This window comes from Panicum hallii, chromosome 3 (assembly GCF_002211085.1).
Source record: "Panicum hallii strain FIL2 chromosome 3, PHallii_v3.1, whole genome shotgun sequence".
Classification (NCBI taxonomy): domain Eukaryota; kingdom Viridiplantae; phylum Streptophyta; class Magnoliopsida; order Poales; family Poaceae; genus Panicum; species Panicum hallii.
Genome location: NC_038044.1, coordinates 9,601,874 through 9,626,188, shown reverse-complemented (window position 1 = coordinate 9,626,188; position 24,315 = coordinate 9,601,874). Strand labels below are relative to the sequence as shown.

The following is a 24,315-nucleotide window of genomic DNA, read 5'->3' as shown; positions in this document are numbered from 1 at the left end:
GAAAGATCTGATGGCGCTTGCAACGGTCGAGTTGTGCAGGCCACATTATTCCGACAGCTACAGGTCCATCGCAATGCGCCACAACGTGGGAGGCGCAATGGTTGCAGCATACGCAGGCAAGTTTCGCATTGAACTAGCACAGTAGAAATGGTCATCGAGTTACGGAAGACAGAGGTAAAATCTTCAGGAGCCATGCCAAGCAGAAGCAGGGGAAGCACATTCAGTAATCGAGCTGAAAGCGATCCATGAACTGTCTATGCAACAGGGTAAATAATAACATTTATCACTGAATTGAACAACAGGTCTGGGTTGACAGAATAAATGGGAGGATACGTAACAACTGAACGAAACAAAATTACAGAGCAAAAGCTACAGCATTCATCTCAAATTACAAATTTACACTCCTGCCGTCGTCTCACGGCCATGTCGCCGATCACCTCGTCGAGCAGGGAGCTCAGTATCTCGCTCTCCACCTCCTCGCCGGCCTCAAACGCCTCCACCCGGAAATCGACCCACGTGCCCAGCCCGCTGCTCATGTCCTTGTCGACAAGCTCATCCTCCACCCATTCCCCCATGCTCTTCCAGCTGGTGATCTCGTTGCAGACTTCGGTCTCTACGCCCCCGCTCAGCGATGCCACCCCTTTGCTCCATGCTGCATATCCTGCCCGGAAGTAGGTACCGCGTCTTGTCTCCAGGCACTCATTTACGCAGTCGAACAACAGCCGCCGGTAGCCTCGACGACCAAGAGGCTCTTTCCCTTGTGTATATACATGCATATTCTCCACTTTCTCAAAGAGGAGCGGGTCCAAAGCTGATCCATCCTGATTGACAAAGAGTGACGCTAGTTCATCTGTTGTCAAGTTGACGCTGCTTAGCACATCTTCAACATACTCCAGCTCTGTGTGTCTTGATTTCTTCGAACATTGGGTGACATCTGAGATATCTGAAGTATCTACTGATGCGGAAGAGGCTGAGTCTGTAGTCTTTGCCTCAATGTTAACTGATGGTGGATTCATTAAGAAATTCACTGGGATAGTCTTAACTTCAGAATAAGATGAATACGCCACCTTACTCCCTGATATAAATAAAATGAATACTCTTCAGGGGTAAACAATGTCAACAGTTCAATTAGAAATTGCAGAATTCCATGCTAGGTGAATTACCATCGCTGCTGACTGAACACTCGGAAGACCAGCAACTCTCGCTTAGAAAGGTGGGTTCAAGCACGGAGAGGGGACTCAGATCTTCATGCTCCTGTTCCTTCCTTGCATTAGTTATACTGCAGCATTCTTCTGGTTCCTCAACCTAAATCAAAGAGAAATATGCATTAGAACTGCAACTACGCTAGAATGTGGCACATAAGGAGTCATGCAACTAAGAGAACACTAGAACTGATTACTTGCCACAGTACACGTCCAATGTTACCAAGAAACCTTTAGCCTGTCCAACCATAAAAGAAAGAAAACTGAGGACTCCTGCCATTTCTATCATTTCACATATTATTTATTCCTCATTGCTGGAATCAACAGAGCGCATCTCCTGCATATTAATTATAAGCATTCTTCACAGAAGCTAAAACGCAAGCATCACAAAAAGAAAATTTATATTATCCAACCACCAGAAAGTGTAACAGTGCAGAAAGTTCAAGAGAAACTTATTCATGCTGAAGCTTGGTGTCATGTCATGATTATGTCAAACACAACATATTGATGAAATCCAATTCCAGATAATGAAGTTGACTTTAGAGTAGCCCAACAGAGAAGCTACTCATGTGCCTTTACTCATTTCACAAGAAGGTTTTAGTAATAACACTTTGCCACAAACAGTATGTGCAGTGAGCAAGTACATGAGGTATACAATTCTATTATGACATAAAATCTTTTCCAAGCTCCACTACTGAAAGAAATAACGTGTGAAATGTAGAACTGTTGTTGTGCAATCATGTTATTTACAAAAGATCATGGGGAACTCAAACAGATATTTACCTTTAATTTACTGCCACGAAAAATCTGGCCTTTCGTAGATGACTGGGCTGATGGGCAATAATCATATTGAGAAGGTTTGACTTCAGAAGGGCTACAGTCAAATACTCCGCTTTCTGAGCCCCAATTGCTGCAGGAAGAGCTTGGTGCTTCCTCCAAGTTAAAAGTAGCAGCCGTAAATGTGTCACCCCTAGTGAAGGTGATGGATGGATCAATTTTTGATGTTAGCTCCTTCAGCTTCTTTTCTAGGAGAAGGCTCAAGGCATCACCATTTACAAAGTTCAGACCCACAGATGACGGCCCTTCAGTCTTACTATCTGAATCATCTTTATCACATCCTGCATCCAGATTGAAATTGCTTCTTGAGTCCCATTTACCCGCCAACCTGGAGGGTCCTGCTGATGGTTTGACCAAGGGTGAGGTAAAGGTAAATGACACAACATCTGTAGTGTCTTTACTTTCCTTGTCCCACTTAATGTGCTCATCCATAACAACATTAGGTTGAACCTGCTTCTGAAGTTTACCCACTGTTTTTTCAGGAACAAATGTACCCTTCTCATTGGTGGAGTTCCTCTCGATCAAACGTTTCTTTTGTGGGAAGTCCTTGTTGTTTGATGATGATCCTTCCCTATCGCCAGTTATGCTTTCCACAATGTCTTTTCTCCCACCACCTTTAGATACCTTGCTTCCATTCTTGATCTTCCCAGAAAACGAATCTCCTGCCATCACCTTTCTGCCTTGCTGCGTTGAGACAGATTTGTTCGGTGCTACCTTGCCTCTGGTCACTAGAGAATTCTGTTTCTGACTATTTTGCCGAAGGACAGGGGACGAAGTGCCAGATGATGATGCCTTCTTTTGCTGCTTGTTTCTCTGGTGATTAGACTGACTCCTAAAAGGTTGGTTTGTTCTATGGTCATCATGCTCTTTCTGTACTCCTGAATTCCTCCCAGAACTTGCGCCTTCCCTCTTCTGCACATTGTTCTTTGCTTGGACTGCCAAAGAAATAGACTTTCCCTTGTTGTTCTTTGAACAACTAGGATTGTTAATCTCATAAGAATCAATCGATGGTCTGAATATGACAATATCTTCTTCACTGTTCCAGCTCCGGCTCATCTGCTGCCCTCTGGAGAACCTCACATCTGGCAGCTCAGGAGTGTTCCTGGACGACTGTGCTCTCTGAGATACAGTCCTCTGAGAAGCAGATATGCTTTCTCTTGGCTCCGAAACCCTCAAAGGAATTCGAGCTGGGCTGAATGAGCAGATTTTCTCCCTAGAACTGGATTGCGCCCTGGGCTGAAGAATCTTGGCTGCTTCCTCCATGATCTGAGCAGCATTCCTCGCTGAACTGAATCCTGGATTCTTGATGGGAGACAACAGTCTGTGATGAGACATTGGTAGGGGCTTTGCGGACCTCGGTGGCAATGCTTCTATCTGGAACCTTTCAATCGGGCTGCTTGGCATCTTCTGTGCTCTGAAATCTAATGGCTTCCTCATATAACCATCAACTCTTCGAGGAACATAACTGAACTGGTCATTCATGGAGTACTCAGGACTCCTCTTGAGGCTTTGGTTGTCCCTGAACGATCTTGTGTCACGGAATGGTGTGCAGTATGGTTCTGGAACACCTGAGGTGGGCAGGGCGTCCAAGCCCATGAGCCTGGCCACCACACCAGGCGCCTTCATCTCACGCCCTTCCTCATCTGTCACTGAAGAAGCACAGCTGTAGTCACTGCTCCCCTTGAAGCTTGTGACACCAATCCCCTCGTCGTCATCAACCTAAAATTTATCCAGCAAACGTAGGTGAATACAAGCCCCTGCACCAGCGCAACATCATCGAATCGTTCGTGGCGACGAGCGAGACCTAGAAATATCACTCACCAACTGGAGACGCCCGGATGGCAAGGTTTCTTCACTTCTCCTGACCAGCTTGGCGCCCTCTGCAAACAGATAACACGAACAAGATAAGAAAGCATAAATCAGAGGGACAACAGCTCTGCCGGGAAGGTTCAGTGAGAGAGGATTTCTTACAAACACCTACCTGGCGAGTTGGAGAACAGCTTCTTGCGCGACTTGCGCTTCCAGTCGAACAGGTTGAAGATCCCACCAGCACCTCCGCCGCCGCCAATAACCTTCGTTCCACCCTTCTCCGACCCCATCGGCCCACCTGCAACAGATAGAAGATAGCAAAATAACTGTCTGCGGTTGTCGGAAATTAGGTGAATCAATATTCAACGCATGTCAACGGAAAGCAACAACAAGACAAATTGAAGGAAACCCCATTAATGTAGTAGGAAATATCTTTATTAGAATCCAAGAAACCTCTTAGGATAAAAAGGTAGAAAAAAGACAGATGAAGTAAACTATTACATGTAAACTACATCAACACTCAGCAGCTGGAACCATCAAAGTATTTAGAGTTCAGAGGTTTGTAGTATTGAAACGACAACCAAACTTAAAACCTAATGGATTCACAGAAAACGTACTAATGCAACAAAATAAGCCAAAGTCACTCACATTCTACACCAACATCTTACAGGGTATGCTAGTATAACCAAGAAAAGGCGCAAAAGTACTCACATTCAGCACCATCATTCATTAACTTAGGAGGTCTACTAGTTTAGAAGCTACAGATTTTATGGAAGGTAATTTTTGTAGCTAATTTTTGTTTTGGGGCAACAGCATGGGAGTTATTTGTAGCTTCTAAACTAGTAGAACTAAGTTAATTTTTGTAATTTTACCTGCAAAACAAATGGTTCAGTCGGATTGAATTTTAGGGTGGACCTCAAGGGATGGCGGCCGTATCATCTCTCTCCACACAGCTCTCCAATAGCATAGAGAATTTGGTGACATAACGACTGTTTGTTTCCAAAACTCTTCTAAAATTAAGCTATATCAACCTAAACCTACAATTGTGGACAACCACTTGCAGGAACATGGGAACCTGTTCCTCAATTGAGCTGTTAATTATGTCTGTAAGCAAGCGGTTTTTGTCCTAAGCAGTGTGCACAAGTAGAAAAAAGGGGCTCTCCTCATGAGAAGTTGTTCTACACAGTGCTGGTTATCATTGTGGAAAATGAACCTAAGGTTTGGATCCTAATTTTGTCTCTTTCAGCTAAGGGACCCTAGGTGACAGGTGGTCTGTGGCACAAACTGCGTCTATGCACATTGTAGCAAAAACTCTAGCAGACTGACCAATAATTTTGCACCGCTTGACAGCCAAATCATCCATCTAAACGTTTTAACCAATGATAAATTGCAATTAGAAATTTGACAGATACAAATCAAAAGCACATATGAAAGGAAAAACAGCCTCAGAAGTCAGAACTCATCCATGTAGTCTATTTAGCATAAGGTTCAGTTAAGATTGGAAATAATTCAGATAAGCTTAGAGTTATAGCCAGGATTTGAGAACTCCCTCGTATGAAAAAGGCATCATGATAATATACTTTGCAGTTTTTTTTTTTTTGCGACAAACTCATGCAACTAAGTACTACTGAGCTAATAAATAACCAAACCAATAATGCTATAAACAACTAACTTTATACTACTAAGAACTGGTATGTTCGAGTGCTCAAACTGGAGAGTGCAGCGAGCGCCTGGTATATGAGGAACCGAGCAGGGCATACCTTGCCTTCCGGAGGGGCTTCCGAGGCCTCCTTGCTGGCGGTACAGCGGGTCTGCTGCAAGAGGAAGAAAAAGTCAGGATGGGGAGGATCTGGGCTAGCAGGGCATACTACGAAATCGAGGCTAGCAGGTAATAAATTGCAACTGGATCAGATCCGAATACAAATAGTTTTGTTAGGGCTTGGGGTGCTCCGTCTCGCACAGCAGGAGGAAAGAGAAGGGGCGGGCATACCTGGTGGATGCTCGTCGCCGGCGAACGGCTGGGCGAGGACGAGACGAAAGGCCCCGCCGCTCGCCCAGTCGTCGCCGCCAGGGAAGGAAGACAAGGGAGGAGAGAGTGTTTTTTGAAATGGAGGGAGGAGAGAGTGTTTTTTTTTTTTTTTGAAATGAAGGGAAAGGGGGAAGAAGCAGAGATGAGCCTGAAGCCCTGAGCCCTTGAGGGGGCTGGGCTGTCAACGAGCCGAGCTCGAGCGAGCCTGCCACCTCAAGCTGGATGCTGGAGTTCGATAGCATCCCGAGCCGAGGTCGATCTGAGCCTGAGATCCCGCCGAGCCTACAGGGTTTGAACTGTCGGCGAGCCCATGAAAGATATGATCGCGCTATAATAGTGCAACGGTCGAGTTGTGCAGGCCACATTATTCCGACAGCTACAGGTCCATCGGAATGCGCCACAACGTGGGAGGCGCAATGGTTGCAGCATACGCAGGCAAGTTTTGCATTGAACTAGCACAGTAGAAATGGTCATGGAGTTACGGAAGACAGGTAAAATCTTCAGGAGCCATGCCAAGCAGAAGCAGGGGAAGCACATTCAGTAATCGAGCTGAAAGCGATCCATGAACTGTCTATGCAACAGGGTAAATAATAACATTTATCACTGATTTGAACAGCAGGTCTGGGTTGACAGAATAAATGGGGCGATATGTAACAACTGAACGAAACAAAATTACAGAGCAAAAGCTACAGCATTCATCTCAAATTACAAATTTACACTCCTGCGGCCGTCTCACGGCCATGTCGCCGATCACCTCGTCGAGCAGGGAGCTCAGTATCTCGCTCTCCACCTCCTCGCCGGCCTCAAACGCCTCCACCCGGAAATCGACCCACGTGCCCAGCCCGCTGCTCATGTCCTTGTCGACAAGCTCATCCTCCACCCATTCCCCCATGCTCTTCCAGCTGGTGATCTCGTTGCAGACTTCGGTCTCTACGCCCCTGCTCAGCGATGCCACCCCTTTGCTCCATGCTGCATATCCTGCCCGGAAGTAGGTACCGCGTCTTGTCTCCAGGCACTCATTTACGCAGTCGAACAACAGCCGCCGGTAGCCTCGACGACCAAGAGGCTCTTTCCCTTGTGTATATACATGCATATTCTCCACTTTCTCAAAGAGGAGCGGGTCCAAGGCTGATCCATCCTGATTGACAAAGAGTGACGCTAGTTCATCTGTTGTCAAGTTGACGTTGCTTAGCACATCTTCAACATACTCCAGCTCTGTGCGTCTTGATTTCTTCGAACATTGGGTGACATCTGAGATATCTGAAGTATCTACTGATGCGGAAGAGGCTGAGTCTGTAGTCTTTGCCTCAATGTCAACTGATGGTGGATTCATCAAGAAATTCCGTGGGATAGTCTTAACTTCAGAAGAAGATGAATACACCACCTTACTTCCTGTTATAAATAAAATGAATACTCTTCAGGGGTAAATAAATGTCAACAGTTCAATTAGAAATTGCAGAATTTCATGCTGGGTGAATTACCATCGCTGCTGCCTAAACACTCGGAAGACCAGCAACTTTCGCTTAGAAAGGTGGGTTCAAGCACGGAGAGGGGACTCAAATCTTCATGCTCCTGTTCCTTCCTTGCATTACTTATACTGCTGCATTCTTCTGGTTCCTCAACCTAAATCAAAGAGAAATCTGCATAAGAACTGCAACTACGCTAGAATGTGGCATATAGAACTCATGCTACTAAGAGAACGCTAGAACAGATTACTTGCCACAGTACAAGTAGCATGTCCAACCATAAAAGAAAGTAAACTGAGGACTCCCTGCCATTTTTATCATTTCACATATTATTTATTCCTCGTTGCTGGAATCAACAGAGAGCATCTCGTGCATATTTATTACAAGCATTCTTTACAGAAGCTAAAAAGCAAGCATCACAAAAAAATATATATATTATCCAACCACCAGAAAGTGCAACAGTGCAGAAAGTTCAAGAGAAACTTAAAATTCATGCTGAAGCTTGGTGCCAGGTCATGATTATTGCAAACACAACATATTGATGAAATCCAATTCCAGATCATGAAGTTGACATTAGAGTAGCCCAACAGAGAAAAGCTACTGATGTGCCTTTAGCCCTTTACTCATTTCACAAGAAGGCTTTGGTAATAACATTTTGCCATAAACAGTTTGTGTAGTGAGCAAGTACATGAGGTATACTATTCTATTATGACATAAAATCCTTTCCAAGCTCCACTACAGAAAGAAATAACGTGTGAAATGTAAAAATTTTGTTGTGCTATCATGTTATTTACAAAAGATAATGGGGAAGCAAACAGATATGTACCTTTAATTTACTGCCACGAAAAATCTGGCCTTTCGTAGATGACTGGGCTGATGGGCAATAATCATATTGAGAAGGTTTGACTTCAGAAGGGCTACAGTCAAATACTCCGCTTTCTGAGCCCCAATTGCTGCAGGAAGAGCTTGGTGCTTCCTCCAAGTTAAAAGTAGCAGCCGTAAATGTGTCACCCCTAGTGAAGGTGATGGATGGATCAATTTTTGATGTTAGCTCCTTCAGCTTCTTTTCTAGGAGAAGGCTCAAGGCATCACCATTTACAAAGTTCAGACCCACAGATGACGGCCCTTCAGTCTTACTATCTGAATCATCTTTATCACATCCTGCATCCAGATTGAAATTGCTTCTTGAGTCCCATTTACCCGCCAACCTGGAGGGTCCTGCTGATGGTTTGACCAAGGGTGAGGTAAAGGTAAATGACACAACATCTGTAGTGTCTTTACTTTCCTTGTCCCACTTAATGTGCTCATCCATAACAACATTAGGTTGAACCTGCTTCTGAAGTTTACCCACTGTTTTTTCAGGAACAAATGTACCCTTCTCATTGGTGGAGTTCCTCTCGATCAAACGTTTCTTTTGTGGGAAGTCCTTGTTGTTTGATGATGATCCTTCCCTATCGCCAGTTATGCTTTCCACAATGTCTTTTCTCCCACCACCTTTAGATACCTTGCTTCCATTCTTGATCTTCCCAGAAAACGAATCTCCTGCCATCACCTTTCTGCCTTGCTGCGTTGAGACAGATTTGTTCGGTGCTACCTTGCCTCTGGTCACTAGAGAATTCTGTTTCTGACTATTTTGCCGAAGGACAGGGGACGAAGTGCCAGATGATGATGCCTTCTTTTGCTGCTTGTTTCTCTGGTGATTAGACTGACTCCTAAAAGGTTGGTTTGTTCTATGGTCATCATGCTCTTTCTGTACTCCTGAATTCCTCCCAGAACTTGCGCCTTCCCTCTTCTGCACATTGTTCTTTGCTTGGACTGCCAAAGAAATAGACTTTCCCTTGTTGTTCTTTGAACAACTAGGATTGTTAATCTCATAAGAATCAATCGATGGTCTGAATATGACAATATCTTCTTCACTGTTCCAGCTCCGGCTCATCTGCTGCCCTCTGGAGAACCTCACATCTGGCAGCTCAGGAGTGTTCCTGGACGACTGTGCTCTCTGAGATACAGTCCTCTGAGAAGCAGATATGCTTTCTCTTGGCTCCGAAACCCTCAAAGGAATTCGAGCTGGGCTGAATGAGCAGATTTTCTCCCTAGAACTGGATTGCGCCCTGGGCTGAAGAATCTTGGCTGCTTCCTCCATGATCTGAGCAGCATTCCTCGCTGAACTGAATCCTGGATTCTTGATGGGAGACAACAGTCTGTGATGAGACATTGGTAGGGGCTTTGCGGACCTCGGTGGCAATGCTTCTATCTGGAACCTTTCAATCGGGCTGCTTGGCATCTTCTGTGCTCTGAAATCTAATGGCTTCCTCATATAACCATCAACTCTTCGAGGAACATAACTGAACTGGTCATTCATGGAGTACTCAGGACTCCTCTTGAGGCTTTGGTTGTCCCTGAACGATCTTGTGTCACGGAATGGTGTGCAGTATGGTTCTGGAACACCTGAGGTGGGCAGGGCGTCCAAGCCCATGAGCCTGGCCACCACACCAGGCGCCTTCATCTCACGCCCTTCCTCATCTGTCACTGAAGAAGCACAGCTGTAGTCACTGCTCCCCTTGAAGCTTGTGACACCAATCCCCTCGTCGTCATCAACCTAAAATTTATCCAGCAAACGTAGGTGAATACAAGCCCCTGCACCAGCGCAACATCATCGAATCGTTCGTGGCGACGAGCGAGACCTAGAAATATCACTCACCAACTGGAGACGCCCGGATGGCAAGGTTTCTTCACTTCTCCTGACCAGCTTGGCGCCCTCTGCAAACAGATAACACGAACAAGATAAGAAAGCATAAATCAGAGGGACAACAGCTCTGCCGGGAAGGTTCAGTGAGAGAGGATTTCTTACAAACACCTACCTGGCGAGTTGGAGAACAGCTTCTTGCGCGACTTGCGCTTCCAGTCGAACAGGTTGAAGATCCCACCAGCACCTCCGCCGCCGCCAATAACCTTCGTTCCACCCTTCTCCGACCCCATCGGCCCACCTGCAACAGATAGAAGATAGCAAAATAACTGTCTGCGGTTGTCGGAAATTAGGTGAATCAATATTCAACGCATGTCAACGGAAAGCAACAACAAGACAAATTGAAGGAAACCCCATTAATGTAGTAGGAAATATCTTTATTAGAATCCAAGAAACCTCTTAGGATAAAAAGGTAGAAAAAAGACAGATGAAGTAAACTATTACATGTAAACTACATCAACACTCAGCAGCTGGAACCATCAAAGTATTTAGAGTTCAGAGGTTTGTAGTATTGAAACGACAACCAAACTTAAAACCTAATGGATTCACAGAAAACGTACTAATGCAACAAAATAAGCCAAAGTCACTCACATTCTACACCAACATCTTACAGGGTATGCTAGTATAACCAAGAAAAGGCGCAAAAGTACTCACATTCAGCACCATCATTCATTAACTTAGGAGGTCTACTAGTTTAGAAGCTACAGATTTTATGGAAGGTAATTTTTGTAGCTAATTTTTGTTTTGGGGCAACAGCATGGGAGTTATTTGTAGCTTCTAAACTAGTAGAACTAAGTTAATTTTTGTAATTTTACCTGCAAAACAATTGGTTCAGTCGGATTGAATTTTAGGGTGGACCTCAAGGGATGGCGGCCGTATCATCTCTCTCCACACAGCTCTCCAATAGCATAGAGAATTTGGTGACATAACGACTGTTTGTTTCCAAAACTCTTCTAAAATTAAGCTATATCAACCTAAACCTACAATTGTGGACAACCACTTGCAGGAACATGGGAACCTGTTCCTCAATTGAGCTGTTAATTATGTCTGTAAGCAAGCGGTTTTTGTCCTAAGCAGTGTGCACAAGTAGAAAAAAGGGGCTCTCCTCATGAGAAGTTGTTCTACACAGTGCTGGTTATCATTGTGGAAAATGAACCTAAGGTTTGGATCCTAATTTTGTCTCTTTCAGCTAAGGGACCCTAGGTGACAGGTGGTCTGTGGCACAAACTGCGTCTATGCACATTGTAGCAAAAACTCTAGCAGACTGACCAATAATTTTGCACCGCTTGACAGCCAAATCATCCATCTAAACGTTTTAACCAATGATAAATTGCAATTAGAAATTTGACAGATACAAATCAAAAGCACATATGAAAGGAAAAACAGCCTCAGAAGTCAGAACTCATCCATGTAGTCTATTTAGCATAAGGTTCAGTTAAGATTGGAAATAATTCAGATAAGCTTCGAGTTATAGCCAGGATTTGAGAACTCCCTCGTATGAAAAAGGCATCATGATAATATACTTTGCAGTTTTTTTTTTTTTGCGACAAACTCATGCAACTAAGTACTACTGAGCTAATAAATAACCAAACCAATAATGCTATAAACAACTAACTTTATACTACTAAGAACTGGTATGTTCGAGTGCTCAAACTGGAGAGTGCAGCGAGCGCCTGGTATATGAGGAACCGAGCAGGGCATACCTTGCCTTCCGGAGGGGCTTCCGAGGCCTCCTTGCTGGCGGTACAGCGGGTCTGCTGCAAGAGGAAGAAAAAGTCAGGATGGGGAGGATCTGGGCTAGCAGGGCATACTACGAAATCGAGGCTAGCAGGTAATAAATTGCAACTGGATCAGATCCGAATACAAATAGTTTTGTTAGGGCTTGGGGTGCTCCGTCTCGCACAGCAGGAGGAAAGAGAAGGGGCGGGCATACCTGGTGGATGCTCGTCGCCGGCGAAGGGCTGGGCGAGGACGAGACGAATGGCGCCGCCGCTCGCCCAGGCGCCGCCGCCAGGGAAGGAAGACAAGGGAGGAGAGAGTGTTTTTTGAAATGGAGGGAGGAGAGAGTGTTTTTTTTTTTTGAAATGAAGGGAAAGGGGGAAGAAGCAGTGATGAGCCTGAAGCCCTGAGCCCTTGAGGGGGCTGGGCTGTCAACGAGCCGAGCTCGAGCGAGCCTGCCACCTCAAGCTGGATGCTGGAGGTCGATTGCATGCCGAGCCGAGGTCGATGTGAGTAGTGAGCCTGAGATCCCGCCGGGCCTACAGGCAAGGTCGAACTCGGTTCGCGATAGGCTGGCCAAGTCTCGAGCTCCACTTGATATTTCTGATTATAATCGGACGTGGAGATTATGATGCATCAACACTGCAGAAGAAATGGCCGAATTTGTTACCCTGTGAAATGCGCGGCAGAACGTCCAGTTCAATGATCATCCAAGCATGCATGATCACCTGGAAATTCAATGGACGACTTCAATCTCAGCATACAAACTCCAAGGAAGGAACATTTTGCTCTTTTGTTGCCAACTCAATATGGCAAGCGCGCGCTGAAGGGAAACACAGGTTCTTCATCGTATGTTATAGTTGAAGAAAAAATGGCCCAAAATTTTAATTCAGTCTATTGCGGTATGGCACATAAATCTCAGCTTAATATTTGAACTTTCAAGCTGCAAAAACTTAAAAATTAAAGAGAAAACTAAACATTTACACAGTGGTAAGACAACCTCCTAAACCAGCCAACTCTTTACTCCACTGCGTCGACGTGTATGGGTCAAATCCCAAACACACAAATCCAAGCCATAATATCATATCAAGACGTAGCTCTAGACGGCATATTTAAGGTTTTCTTTGCGCAGCTTCGTGGATAGCTTTATGGAAAGCTTCATTTAAAGATATGCCAAACGGGTATTTTTCTAGCAGCTTCATCCACGAAGCACCTGGTGAAGCTGTTTCCAGCTTACACCGGGGAAGAGGAGCCGGACATCGTAGCTTCGCCTAACTTCTCCCGCAGATCCACCTTTCGCCAAACGATTTCGAAAACAACTCCACCTTCATCAGAGAACTTGCTTCACCAGAAAAGCCGCTTCAGGAGCCATTTTAGGAGAAGCTGAAGCTACGCCAAACAGGATCTAAGTCGTGAGAAGATCTTAGCCCAGATCCAACAGTCGATGTGATACTCCCACCATATTATTTTCTTAGATCTTCTTTACTTGCATGGTGAACGAGATGGTGACAACCATAAGTAAGCACACGTCTTAGCGGAGAGTTGCACTCCACAGGAGCCTACTCATGTACACACATGTGCGTGGGGAACTCATAGCGGTGCCTATTTTTTAATTATACAGTACAACTCAGATACCACAATGTATATACTTATCTCTATATACTCATCTCTATAAACACACGTACTTAAATCATATCTCTATAAATATCTTCAAAAACTAAGCTGGCATATCTACCCTTGACAGCGGAAAAACCTCACACGGTGGAAAAAGCTCATGGTGTTTCCCTTGACAGCAGCAAGCCAGCAGCGTTACACGACAAGCACGTGGAAAAAAAGCTCCGACATGGGAATGACGTTGCCGATCCTTATGTTCGTATGCATTGACGAGGACTTCAACAGTAATGGAGGCGCACGCGAGGTAGTGCCTTCTTTTAACATTTTCTATTAGTATTTCAATTATCAAATCATCTTCCTATCAGTACAATGGAGAAAGCATGATGCAGCAAATAATGATGCTAGTTTACAATAAAGTGGGTGCTCGCGTTCTAGCACCTCCCGCTCGTGGTATATGTAAGAAATCTATTCATAGAGACAAAAAAAATCAATATACTTCATATAAATTAAATAATAATGATACACTGTTTTGAATATATATATAATGTTTCTAAACTTTAATTTGATGGCACATCACGAATGAGAAATAAAAGATGAAGGAATACGCAGTCGTGCAACATCAAAGATAGTTAATAAGAGAGCGGAGCGTATCATGCATGAAGGGAGGTCGGAGTGTAGGTATCACGTCTTTTTAGAAAAAAAGTGTAGGTACCACGTCCCCCACCCCCACCCTCTCCTCTTGCTGCCCAGGCCACAGCCATCGGTTGCCACGGCGAAGCCGCTCCACATGCGATCCGCCACCGCCTCGTCATCATGTTCTACCCTAATCAAATTCAGGCGCGCCCTCATAACCTACCCTTCCACCTAGATATCTCCCCCTGCTTGACCATTGGTGCTCCGCCACCTCATTTCAGCTGCCCAACTCGCCGCTACCGCAAACCAACCATAAGCCTCTAACGCCGGATTCGAACCCCGACACCAAATTGCGGACGACCGTGATAGAGAAAGAAGACGCGCGGAGGAGGAAGGAAAACAGTGGAAGAAGAGCCGATAATATGGGACCCACCAATAGGAGAGAGAGCGAAAAGGATGGGCGGAGGCGCGTTTTCTCACGCATGGGCGGACTATAGTATTGCCCGCAGGGGGAGCTAGCTAGTAGCGTTGTTTCTTCTCGAGGACGAGGAAGACGTTGGTGACGTCATCCTTGTTCCTGGTAGACTTCCTGCGGTAGTATGCCTCGAGCAGGAGGCGGTACTTGCAGAAGAGCCCGTCCATGGCGGCCCAGCCGAAGTGGGTCCGCAGCATAGGCTCTACGACTGCCCTGACGGTAGGTGCCCGCCGTCTCCGCGGCCAGCCACCGCGGAAACTCATCGTCGTCATCGCCGTCGCTAGTTGGGTGAGAGGGGCCGAGCAGGCGGCGGCGCGTGGTGTCGAAGAGCTGCATGGTCCTGAGGGCGAAGGAGCCCTCCTTGGCGATGACCCTGGCGAGGTCGTCGGGGCAGGGTGCGTAGTAGGGCGCGTTGAAGGAATGGACCTTCTCCTCGTCGACGAGCCCGGCCGCGGCCATGTCCATGAGAGCGTCGGCGAGGAGGTCCCAGAGGTAGCAGTCGTGCGCGGTGGGGCGCGCGTCCCTCCTGGCGACGAAGGTGAGGAGGAGGAGGCCCCGGGCCCGCGTCTCGGCGGCGCGGCAGCTGAGGAAGGCGAGGAAGTCGGCGTGGAACTGCGCCCGGTACGCGTCCAGCACCGCCGCCGGGCCGGCCTCCGTCACGTGCACGCGCCCCCGGTTCAGATGCTCCGTCGCCATCGACGGCGCCTGCACATCATGCATGACAGGGGCAGTGAGTAGCCAGCATGCATGGTAGAAAGACGATCGAAGCTGTGTGGCAATACCAGTACGCGTGGTACCTTTGAGAGGAAGTGGAGGCTGGAGGAGGAGACGACGTAGTCCAGGCTCGCGTCCGGGAAGACGCGGCGGTAGAAGGAGCCCGGCCAGGCCGAAACGAGGCAGCCGGTGCCGGCGAGCGGCGACGACGGCAGGAGGCGGAAGACGGCGTTGAAGTCGTTGGCAGGGAGGTCGTTGAGGAAGACGTGCAGCTGGGGCGCCCCCTCGTCCCCGCCGCTCTTGCTCTCCGCCAGCACGGCGTCGACGGCGTCGGATACCATGAGCAGCGCGTTGGGCCCCGTGGCGCAGCCCAGGTCGGCGATGGCCAGGGAGGCCGGGCGGCCCCGGGCGCGGTACAGCGCGGCGGCCATGTCCCGCCTGGCCTTCCTGGTGACGGAGGCGATGAGCTGCTGGAAGTTGGAGTTGTCGGCGTAGCTCGTATTGCCCTCGCCGCCGCCGTTCATGCTCACGACCGCCGACGACGAGCTGGCCAGCAGCACCACCTCGTCCTCCATTACTAGCTATAGAGAGAGAGAGAGATATTGTTAATTCCTGATGAGATGAGGATGAGCTGAATGGTCGTGCGGAGGAAGGAAGCTATGCATGCATATGGGTGATGAATAGTCGTCGTTCCCCACAGCAATGCAAGAGGAGAAAGATCGAGTGACGAGAGTGGCCGTCCGTGTGGTAGACAGTAGATACTCGTGCCCTGTTAGTTCCATCGGTGGGTGTCTCGCCGTTGCGCGTCCTATCTTCTTTTTTAAACGTGCCGTAGCACGTGTTTCATTAAGAAAAGACGTTGAATACAAATGCCCGGTTTCAACGTCCCCGTCATTGTGCTAATGCAGCACTAGTACCTGGCCATCAGCACATACAGTGATCCATGCGTGAGCATTCGTTTTCTCCGCAGAGTGTGTTTTAGATCCGTCTGGCGCCCTACCGTGCCAAGGAATTAAATCTAAAAAGATAGTATACTCAAAATAGTATACTTGTACACAGCACACCCATGCATAGCACTAATGCACGTCACTGCCTACTTTACTACGCCGGCCAGTTCAAATCCTAGCTAGGATGCCAATTTCAAGCGAGCTGATCGATAATGGCCCGGGACTAATAAGGAAATGCAGTTCAAATTCTAGCTAGGCAGCCGATTTCAAGCGAGCTGAGAGCCTGAGAATGACCTGGGCCTAATAAGGAAACGCAATGCCAGAAGAAAAATCTATCTATCAAGAACGACGAATTGAAAAGATTATAAACATATGGATGAACAATAATGCAAGGCACTGCTCTTTTCATTCCAAATTATAAGTCGTTTTGGTATTCTTTTTACGCACCTGGATATATTTTTAGTTTGGAACGGAGGGAGTGCTTCGCGTTTGCACAAACTCCGCTTAGTTCCTACACGTATACATTCTTCCTGCTGCCTGGGGCATGCATGTATATATATTTGTATATAATATATATAATTCTTCTCAAGTTAAAAGATAATAGAGAGACAACAGCTGTCCGTTGTGGAAAGGATCGATAATCAGAATCACGCGTGCCTACGTGGACACGGTTAGCTAGCTACATCGCCGTGAAGGCGTGAACACGTACATACGGGATGGACGATCGATGTGGACTCATCCAACGCCATGGACGGGGATACTTTCTTCTCTAGTGCTTGCTTATTATTTCCTGCGTGCAGCCACACAGCCAGCAGAGGAGCTTTCGGCCGAGATGGTTCCACGCGTACTACACCACCAGTAGCACGTGGCTCCAATTTTTTGTGGAAGGAGCGAGTATGACGCATCAGCATCAAGAATCGTTTTATTCTTGCAACGAGTAAATCTTTTTCCTTCCAGATCGAGTATAGTAGTCACCACTGGTCACCGAAATTGTGAACCTTGCTCACCAGTCACCAGGCCGAGTAAACTAAAGACAAAAATAGATGAAGACCAATTCGTATTATTTCAGTTTGGCCATCATAATAGACATATGGCCATTATTAGCCCTAGAGGTGCAAATTGGTGATCCTCAGGGCACCTCCAACCTTTTTTAAAATAGGATCTTATTTTAGAAAAATATTTGAACTAAAATTGGTTGAAGGGTTAAAGGTGTTTCTAAAGGTCACCAATTTGCACCCCTAATTAGCTCCAATTTAGCCATACAATATTTGGACGACATGGAGTAAGCTTCATCGTATATGCCTATATGGTCATCCAACGTGGCCAAATCGTGGCACGCACAGAGTTTTTTCCCTTTTTTTTCTTTGCACCATGTACAATTAGTGAACAATTACCTCTCATCAAAAATAGCGAACGCTTATACGGGTTAAACGATCCGAAACATAGTTAGATTTGATATTTAGTCGTATATCCATTCATGGCTCTGGTCCACAGTCCACTAATTGCTCTTTGAGTCTCTTCTATCTTCTTGTCTTCTTTTCCTCTATAATTTTCTTGTCCATGCATGATGGAGAGTAGCGGCAAAACGGACCTCAAGCTATGGCGATGGGTTCGGAGAACGTGGGTATGCGGATGTATATTGGTGGGCTTCGCAAGCTCATGCTGCTTCGGCCTTTGCGGATGCAGGGTGAACTTCACTGGTGAGGCGAGCTTGTACAAAGCAAAATCCTTACTGCTGACAAGCTGGTTGCCAGAAACACTGGCCTTGTGATACTAATTGTGCCTTGTGTGATCAGGTCTTTGAAACAGCTGCACACCTCTGTTTTGCATGGCCCCTTTGCTAGGCAGGTTTGGCTTGCGATGAGCAACCGGGCAGCACGTGTGATACAGGTACCGGTTGATCCAGAGGAGGGCGTCGATCCAGGAGTGGTGGAAGAGAAGCTTAGCGCTGCTTCCTGCAGCACAGAAGCGTTCAGCTGCAGCCATCTTGATGTACACTAGCTGGAATCTGTGGAAGGAGCGGAACAGGAGAATTTTTTAACAAAAATGCTTGCAGCCGCACCAAGTCATCCAGCTGATCAAGGAGGAAGTTAACTTGAGGAGGGTGGCCTGTGGGACACTCGTGGTGTGTTCTAATTTAGTCCCCATGTTTAGAGGAGTTTTAAAGTCTTTATGTAAGGCTAATTACAATGGAGGGTTTTATATCCCTGTTTTCAAGAACACCACATCAGCTTAGTGAATGAATGAAACACTATGCCTCAATGGAGAGTTTCATTTCACTGTTTTCAAAGCTAACCAGTGTAATTAAATACTAGTTGATCTATTGGCGCACGGGATCCCCCATGAAACAATAGTGGTCACAGGGGTCGTTTCACGCTATTTCCAACATCTTGGAAACGAGTTAGCAGAGTGTCATGGGGATGAAAATGGTTCTTTCTCTTCCCTCATTAAATTAGTGCCACATCATCAAAAATGCTGATGTGTCATGGTAATTAATGTCATGAAACTCGCCATAAAACCCCCACTGTGATTAGTCTAATACTAACTGTTCTTGAACTGAACTTGCTTGCTTCCTTCTTAAATGCATCGGCAGCTCTCCTGCCTAATTTTTTTTTAAAAAAAAGACATGAGCGAGTTGCAGGAATTGATAGTGGGTGTATTAGTGTATATGGCAACTGGCTGGGTAATTAAGGAAACAACATCAAGGTGCATTTATTAGTTGTTGAGTTAGGCGGTAGCAGTGTTGGAGAATGTGCAGTCTGTAAAAGCAATGCGATTAGCTAGGTGTCTTTGTTCATGTTGTGACATGCCAGGGTGATGTTTGAATGATTCGGTCATAGTATCCAAATAGAAGGAGACTATAGAGGACTGGGATAGATACAAGAGCTAGGGAAGGGGAATAATTGCAAAATTAAAATAATTGTGGAAGGAAGCGTGTTTGGCCATCTTGGACCGCTAGTCTTTATACTGACAACACATTTACTGTACTGAACCTCAGTCATTACATGCACTGATGTACACCACATCATCCAAATATATCATGCTTGGATCTTCACATTAGCCAGCTAATTTATAATAACTTTTTAGCTAGCTAAACTTAGCTAACTAATCTTTTGATGCTACCCCTATGTTGGGGGTAATATGGTCTTTTGATGTTTTAGCTGGGATTAGCTGGGTTCAACCGGCTAATGAGATAATAATATTTCAATTAGCCAATCCATTAGCTGATATGTTTGGATCCATAGTAGCTGAATTTAGCTAGCTAACCATTAGCTAGAGGATCCAAACATAATCTATATAGAATTATATGTAGGGCTAATAATGGCCGCTGCGACGTGATCGCACAATTTTCATTTGTTCCCGTAAGTACCATGACCAAATTGAAACACCCAAGTACAGCAACGCATTTAACCTTTATTGATTCTTTTTTCAAATAGGGCACTGTGTATAATACTTACCAGCAATGGCATGTATGAGCAACATGTTCAAAATAGTTAATTGCCATCCTATCAAAGGAAATAAATAAACTCACAACTGTTAGTTTGTAGCATCATAGCTACAGTAATGAATAACTGTTGCCTTAATGAGAAAAATGAATCTCCAAAGGCACTTTCGAAGCCAAGCATATCAATTTAAGAAAGAAAGCGACACTAAAATGGAATGTGCGCACATAGGCCTTACTTACTCAAGTTTGAGTAATATAGTGGACCCACCTTTTCATAAAATAGGACTGTTGGCCTGGTAATGGCATTTCTTTACCCCCGAATACCACGGCAGGTGTGAATACTGTGTATGGGCAGTCATCTACTGATAAAACTTATTAGCTAATTGTTGCTAATGCTGTGGACGTGTAAGGATTTCAAAAGATTGTCTGATACAGGAGATCAAGTAACTACTCACTAACAGTTTGCCTTAAGTTTTCTTTTTTTCAACTGAACACCTGTTTTCACATATTTCCCTACTTTTCCCAGTTTTTATTCCTTTTCGCCCCTCGATCATGCCTGTTCCACGTCAGTTGGAGGCGTAGGATATTTAGAAACACGTGAAACTTGCAGGAGTAGTACCGTAAGGAAGCTAGTGAGGTCATCAGCCTGGGTATTAACAAGCCCCTACTTATATTATTAGCTTGCAGGTGGGGATTTTGCGAAAAAAATCAAAAATTGACCTATCTAGACACATATCCCATACCCTTGCAGAGCTACGTACTTTCATTCTCTTTAATTTAATTAATTACGTGGCCGGAAGCAAAGAAGCCCTGCTTGGTCAAATTCTCACAAGTTTATTATATCGGCAGCGAGGGTTAAGCAAGAAGCATGCATGGTTTATACATCAATCAGCCACGGCGGGCAGGTTGCGTGGGTAGAACGGCGACCCATGCACTCACGGAAGCAAATACTCGCTCCCTCCCTCTCCTCCTAATAAAGTTTGCTTGCTTTCCTTCCATCCCTTCCCTTGCCATGGCGGAGGAGAAGAGAATATTCCTGTCCTCCCTCCTGCTGACTTATCCCCTGCATGCATCGACCTGAATTGAAGTCGTGTGGATCGGAGATCCAAGCCGCCGCCTGTAACCGCGCCTTGCTTGCGCAGGCAACAAGCAAAGCAAAATTAGAGCAACAGATCGATCGATGATGATCTATGACGAAAGTAATTATTAACGGTAAGCGCTGCACGGTGGAACCTCGCTTCACAACACAAAACATATCGCATCGACGTCGTCCCGGCCGTGCCGTGTTGAAATATAATTATATATATACACGTATTTGTACCTACTCTTATATATATATATATATATCATGATGCAGGACGTATCTGATCCAACAAATAGCATGTACGTGAAGCATGTAATCATACTTAGAACATGTATAATAATATATATACTGGGGATGTGACCATACATACAATATGTGGATATACTAATTTTATATACTAGTACTAAGGTATAATTATAATATATTTAGAAAATAGGGGTGCTTTTAAAATTTTTGTATATTATCTTAGAATTAGTATATGAACATACGCACAGTGGTATACTAATGGTGAGAGTAGCTATATGCGAGTGTAGATAAAACTTGTTATATATAGAGAGAGATAGATAGGAAAAATCCATTTTACATACGCTTGTAGCTACTCCTATATATATATATCTTATGCATGTGTAGGGCGTATCTAGCCCAATGAAATGCATGTACGAGGTGTATGTGATCATATTAGACCATACATGGAGCATATGGACATACTTATTTTTATATACTAGTATAATTATGATATATTTAAAAAATAGGGATGCTTAATTTTTCGTACGTATCCCTTTGAAGTATCTTAGAATTAGTATATGAACATACTTTCAAAATGAGTATGTGGATATACGCACGGTGGTATACTGATGGTACAGCGAGTGTAGATAAAACTTGTATATATATATATATATATATCCTATTTTCCCAAGCGACTTGATGATAAGTAAAGCGCGGATTTTTTTTTGATCGGACGATTGCCCATCGTTGGGAGTTGCTGATTTTTTTGGTCTAGAAATCGTCAGCGAAGCATGATGCTCCACGACTTGATGATCGATGATGAAGCATGATTTTTTTGGTCTGCCAGCTGGGACAGAACGCCGCCAGCCGGGGACTGCAGGCTTGCCGGCGATCTAGGGCATGTAGCCGCATGCCGGTTGCGTCGCTCCATGGGTTTAGCTTTTGGGTTTGCTTGGGCCTTGCTTGCACGCACTGTTAGCTAGCTATCGGAGCGCATTGCAATTGTTGGGAGGACTCCGCCGCCGATTGAAATTGGCAACAGAGCAAGCAAGCAAGGGAAGCACACGAAATGAATGAGGCAATGCACGCAAGTCCGCCGCCAGAGAATTGAGAGCACAACTTGAGCTGCAAGCGAGCCAAGGCGGGCAGTAACCCCCCTCCACTGCTAACCTTCACCACCGACGCAAATATTCGCATCCCCTCTCCTACCGTCGGCTTCGATGATATATATATGTATCTATATATGCAACGGTACAACGAAAGAACACGGAGATCAATCAACCGACAACCCATTTCCATCCAGGGATCGATCGATATAGCGGCTAGATCATAGGGACACCAACAAGGAAGCAACGAACTCGTGCGTCCCAGATTAGACCAGCTTCTAGATCTTCTTCCTTCCTTCCTTCCTTCGATTCCTAGACGACGTTCGTTGCATCCGATCGATCCATGAACGGTTGCGGTAACAGGAGGATGAGCGAGATCGTCTTCTTCGACGTCGAGACGACGGCGCCGTCGCCGGCGGGCCGGTGGTGTCTGCTCGAGTTCGGCGCCATCCTCGTGTGCCCCAGGAAGCTCGTCGAGGTGGCCAGCTACGACACGCTCATCCGCCCGGGGGACCTCTCCGCCGTCTCCAGGCGCTTCACGGACGTCGAGGCCATCGCCTCCGCGCCCACGTTCCGGGAGGTGGCCGACAAGATATTCGACATCCTCGACGGTACGCGCGCCTCTTCTTCTTCTTCCATTGGTCGTCGGGCAACCATGCCTGATCATATTGCTGAGTCGACGACATGAGCTTCGCTTATTAGCTTTCCTTTGACGCACGAAACCTGCTGCCGGACACAGGCCGCGTGTGGGCCGGCCACAACATCCAGCGCTTCGACTGCCCGCGCCTCCGGGAGGCCTTCGCCGATATCGGCCGCCCCGCCCCGGAGCCTGCCGGCGTGATCGACTCTCTCAACGTGCTGGCCGCCGAGTTCGGCCGCCGCGCCGGCGACCTCAAGATGGCCACTCTGGCGACCTACTTCGGCATCGGCAAGCAGAAGCACCGCAGCCTGGATGACGCGCGCATGAACCTCGAGGTGCTCAAGCACTGCGCCACCGTCCTGCTGCTCGAGTCCAGCCTGCCGCACGCGATGCAGCTCGCCGGCCGCGATGGCGCCGTCACCAGGAGGAGCTCCACCGCCTCCGCGCCTGCCGCCGCTCACCGCCACCGGCCCGCCATGTCGCAGACCAAGCTGCCATTCACCCCTGTGAAGGCCGTGCCGGCGCCGGCGGCTGGCACTCCTCACAAGAGCGGCGGCAAGCGGGATAGCCTGGGCAAGCCGGTGGGGAGGGCCAACGCCACCAGCAATAAGCCGGCGGCGGAAGCTTCTGCTCCAGCAGCATTGAGCGCCAGGCCGCCCAGGCGCCCAACGGTGGTGACGCCCTTCCACATGATCCTCAGGCACTCCAGGGCCATCCTCAGATGATGCTCTACCACATGATGTTTGCAAGCGTGCATTGCTTTGGGGAAAACATGGAGCTGACAGATTTGAGCTCGGTTCATCTTCTCCCCAGCTCTTAGCTTACTAAATCGAAGATCGATTCGGTCGCAACCGGTCCATCGACTAATTGGATTCATTTGTACAGATCATTGATTCGTTTCATCCAAGCACCTGATTCAGTTACCTGTTCTGTTCATGTGTATATGTATGTGCAAGCAGCAAGCTAGTTGAATGACTCAGATTCAGGTTCATGTTCTTGTATTGGTTCATTTGTAAATTGACATGGCACGCCATTCTTTATTCCATTTGTAAATCCCTTCCCATGTCCAGCACCATTGGCTGTTGTAAATTACGTACAACTATATTGTTGCAAAATGCTCTCTGCTTGCGTCCTAGGAATTTCAGGAAAAACGTACCATACCTGCTGATGACACCAAGGGACAAGGGTTAACAGTAGTAACTTCTTGTCTTCCCTGCGCACGCACATTACTTTTACTCGGAATTCTTTCACATGATCGATAGGGACAAAAGCTAGCTCTGTACGGGGGGCTGGGCCGGCAGAGATTCTTCTTTACTTCCGGCACGTTTTTCAAAAGGAAAAACTTTTTTGCTTTTGCACAAAATCATACCGTACACAGATACAATACTGTTTTAATAAGGTCCATACCAACTTGCATGATATAAGCAGCTGCGAAGCCCAAACTAGCAAAACACCAGGAACGAACATTTTGTATTTTGCCAATCCCAGACCAGGAAATCAGAACGCGCATCTGGCATCTCTAACAGAGCCACACTTCAGAGCCACATAAAACAGAGACATTCAGAACTATTGTTGCAGCAGCATCACGATGCTCATGATTCATAACCAATGAAGAGCACGCCAA

At 46.4% G+C, this 24,315-nt stretch overlaps 3 protein-coding genes and 1 pseudogene across 3 annotated transcripts; 1 reads left to right on the top strand and 3 right to left on the bottom strand.

Moving 5' to 3' along the window:
- Nucleotides 1-242: 242 nt before the first annotated feature.
- LOC112887236 lies at nucleotides 243-5,958 on the bottom strand. The gene is made up of 7 exons (XM_025953363.1): nucleotides 5,839-5,958; nucleotides 5,609-5,659; nucleotides 4,021-4,146; nucleotides 3,861-3,919; nucleotides 1,986-3,758; nucleotides 1,164-1,305; nucleotides 243-1,075 (listed from the first exon to the last, which is right to left on the bottom strand). The coding sequence occupies exons 3-7, from the start codon at nucleotides 4,136-4,138 to the stop codon at nucleotides 384-386; spliced, it is 2,784 nt and encodes a 927-aa protein (XP_025809148.1). The 5' UTR covers nucleotides 4,139-4,146; nucleotides 5,609-5,659; nucleotides 5,839-5,958; the 3' UTR covers nucleotides 243-383.
- A 487-nt stretch (nucleotides 5,959-6,445) lies between these two features.
- LOC112887396 lies at nucleotides 6,446-12,138 on the bottom strand. The gene is made up of 7 exons (XM_025953556.1): nucleotides 12,023-12,138; nucleotides 11,793-11,846; nucleotides 10,205-10,330; nucleotides 10,045-10,103; nucleotides 8,170-9,942; nucleotides 7,359-7,500; nucleotides 6,446-7,269 (listed from the first exon to the last, which is right to left on the bottom strand). The coding sequence occupies exons 3-7, from the start codon at nucleotides 10,320-10,322 to the stop codon at nucleotides 6,578-6,580; spliced, it is 2,784 nt and encodes a 927-aa protein (XP_025809341.1). The 5' UTR covers nucleotides 10,323-10,330; nucleotides 11,793-11,846; nucleotides 12,023-12,138; the 3' UTR covers nucleotides 6,446-6,577.
- Nucleotides 12,139-14,252: 2,114 nt separating this feature from the next.
- Nucleotides 14,253-15,939, bottom strand: LOC112884200 (annotated as a pseudogene).
- A 6,116-nt stretch (nucleotides 15,940-22,055) lies between these two features.
- On the top strand, nucleotides 22,056-23,783 carry LOC112884201 (protein NEN4). Its single transcript, XM_025949565.1, has 2 exons — nucleotides 22,056-22,662; nucleotides 22,791-23,783. Exons 1-2 carry the CDS (start codon nucleotides 22,395-22,397, stop codon nucleotides 23,414-23,416), a joined length of 894 nt encoding a protein of 297 aa, XP_025805350.1. The 5' UTR covers nucleotides 22,056-22,394; the 3' UTR covers nucleotides 23,417-23,783.
- The last annotated feature ends 532 nt before the right edge of the window (nucleotides 23,784-24,315 follow it).

Bases quoted from the DNA above. Each gene is read 5' to 3' on its own strand.
- LOC112887236 (XM_025953363.1), bottom strand. From the start codon at position 4,138: ATGGGGTCGGAGAAGGGTGGAACGAAGGTTATTGGCGGCGGCGGAGGT. The intron at 3,920-4,020 runs GTAGGTGTTTGT...ATCTGTTTGCAG, and splicing joins GCTGTTCTCCAACTCGCCAG to AGGGCGCCAAGCTGGTCAGG. The intron at 1,306-1,985 runs GTAAATATCTGT...TCTTTGATTTAG, and splicing joins TTCGTGGCAGTAAATTAAAG to GTTGAGGAACCAGAAGAATG.
- LOC112884201 (XM_025949565.1), top strand. From the start codon at position 22,395: ATGAACGGTTGCGGTAACAGGAGGATGAGCGAGATCGTCTTCTTCGAC. The intron at 22,663-22,790 runs GTACGCGCGCCT...TGCCGGACACAG, and splicing joins GATATTCGACATCCTCGACG to GCCGCGTGTGGGCCGGCCAC.
- LOC112887396 (XM_025953556.1), bottom strand. From the start codon at position 10,322: ATGGGGTCGGAGAAGGGTGGAACGAAGGTTATTGGCGGCGGCGGAGGT. The intron at 9,943-10,044 runs GTGAGTGATATT...GATAAATTTTAG, and splicing joins CATCCGGGCGTCTCCAGTTG to GTTGATGACGACGAGGGGAT. The intron at 7,501-8,169 runs GTACATATCTGT...TCTTTGATTTAG, and splicing joins TTCGTGGCAGTAAATTAAAG to GTTGAGGAACCAGAAGAATG.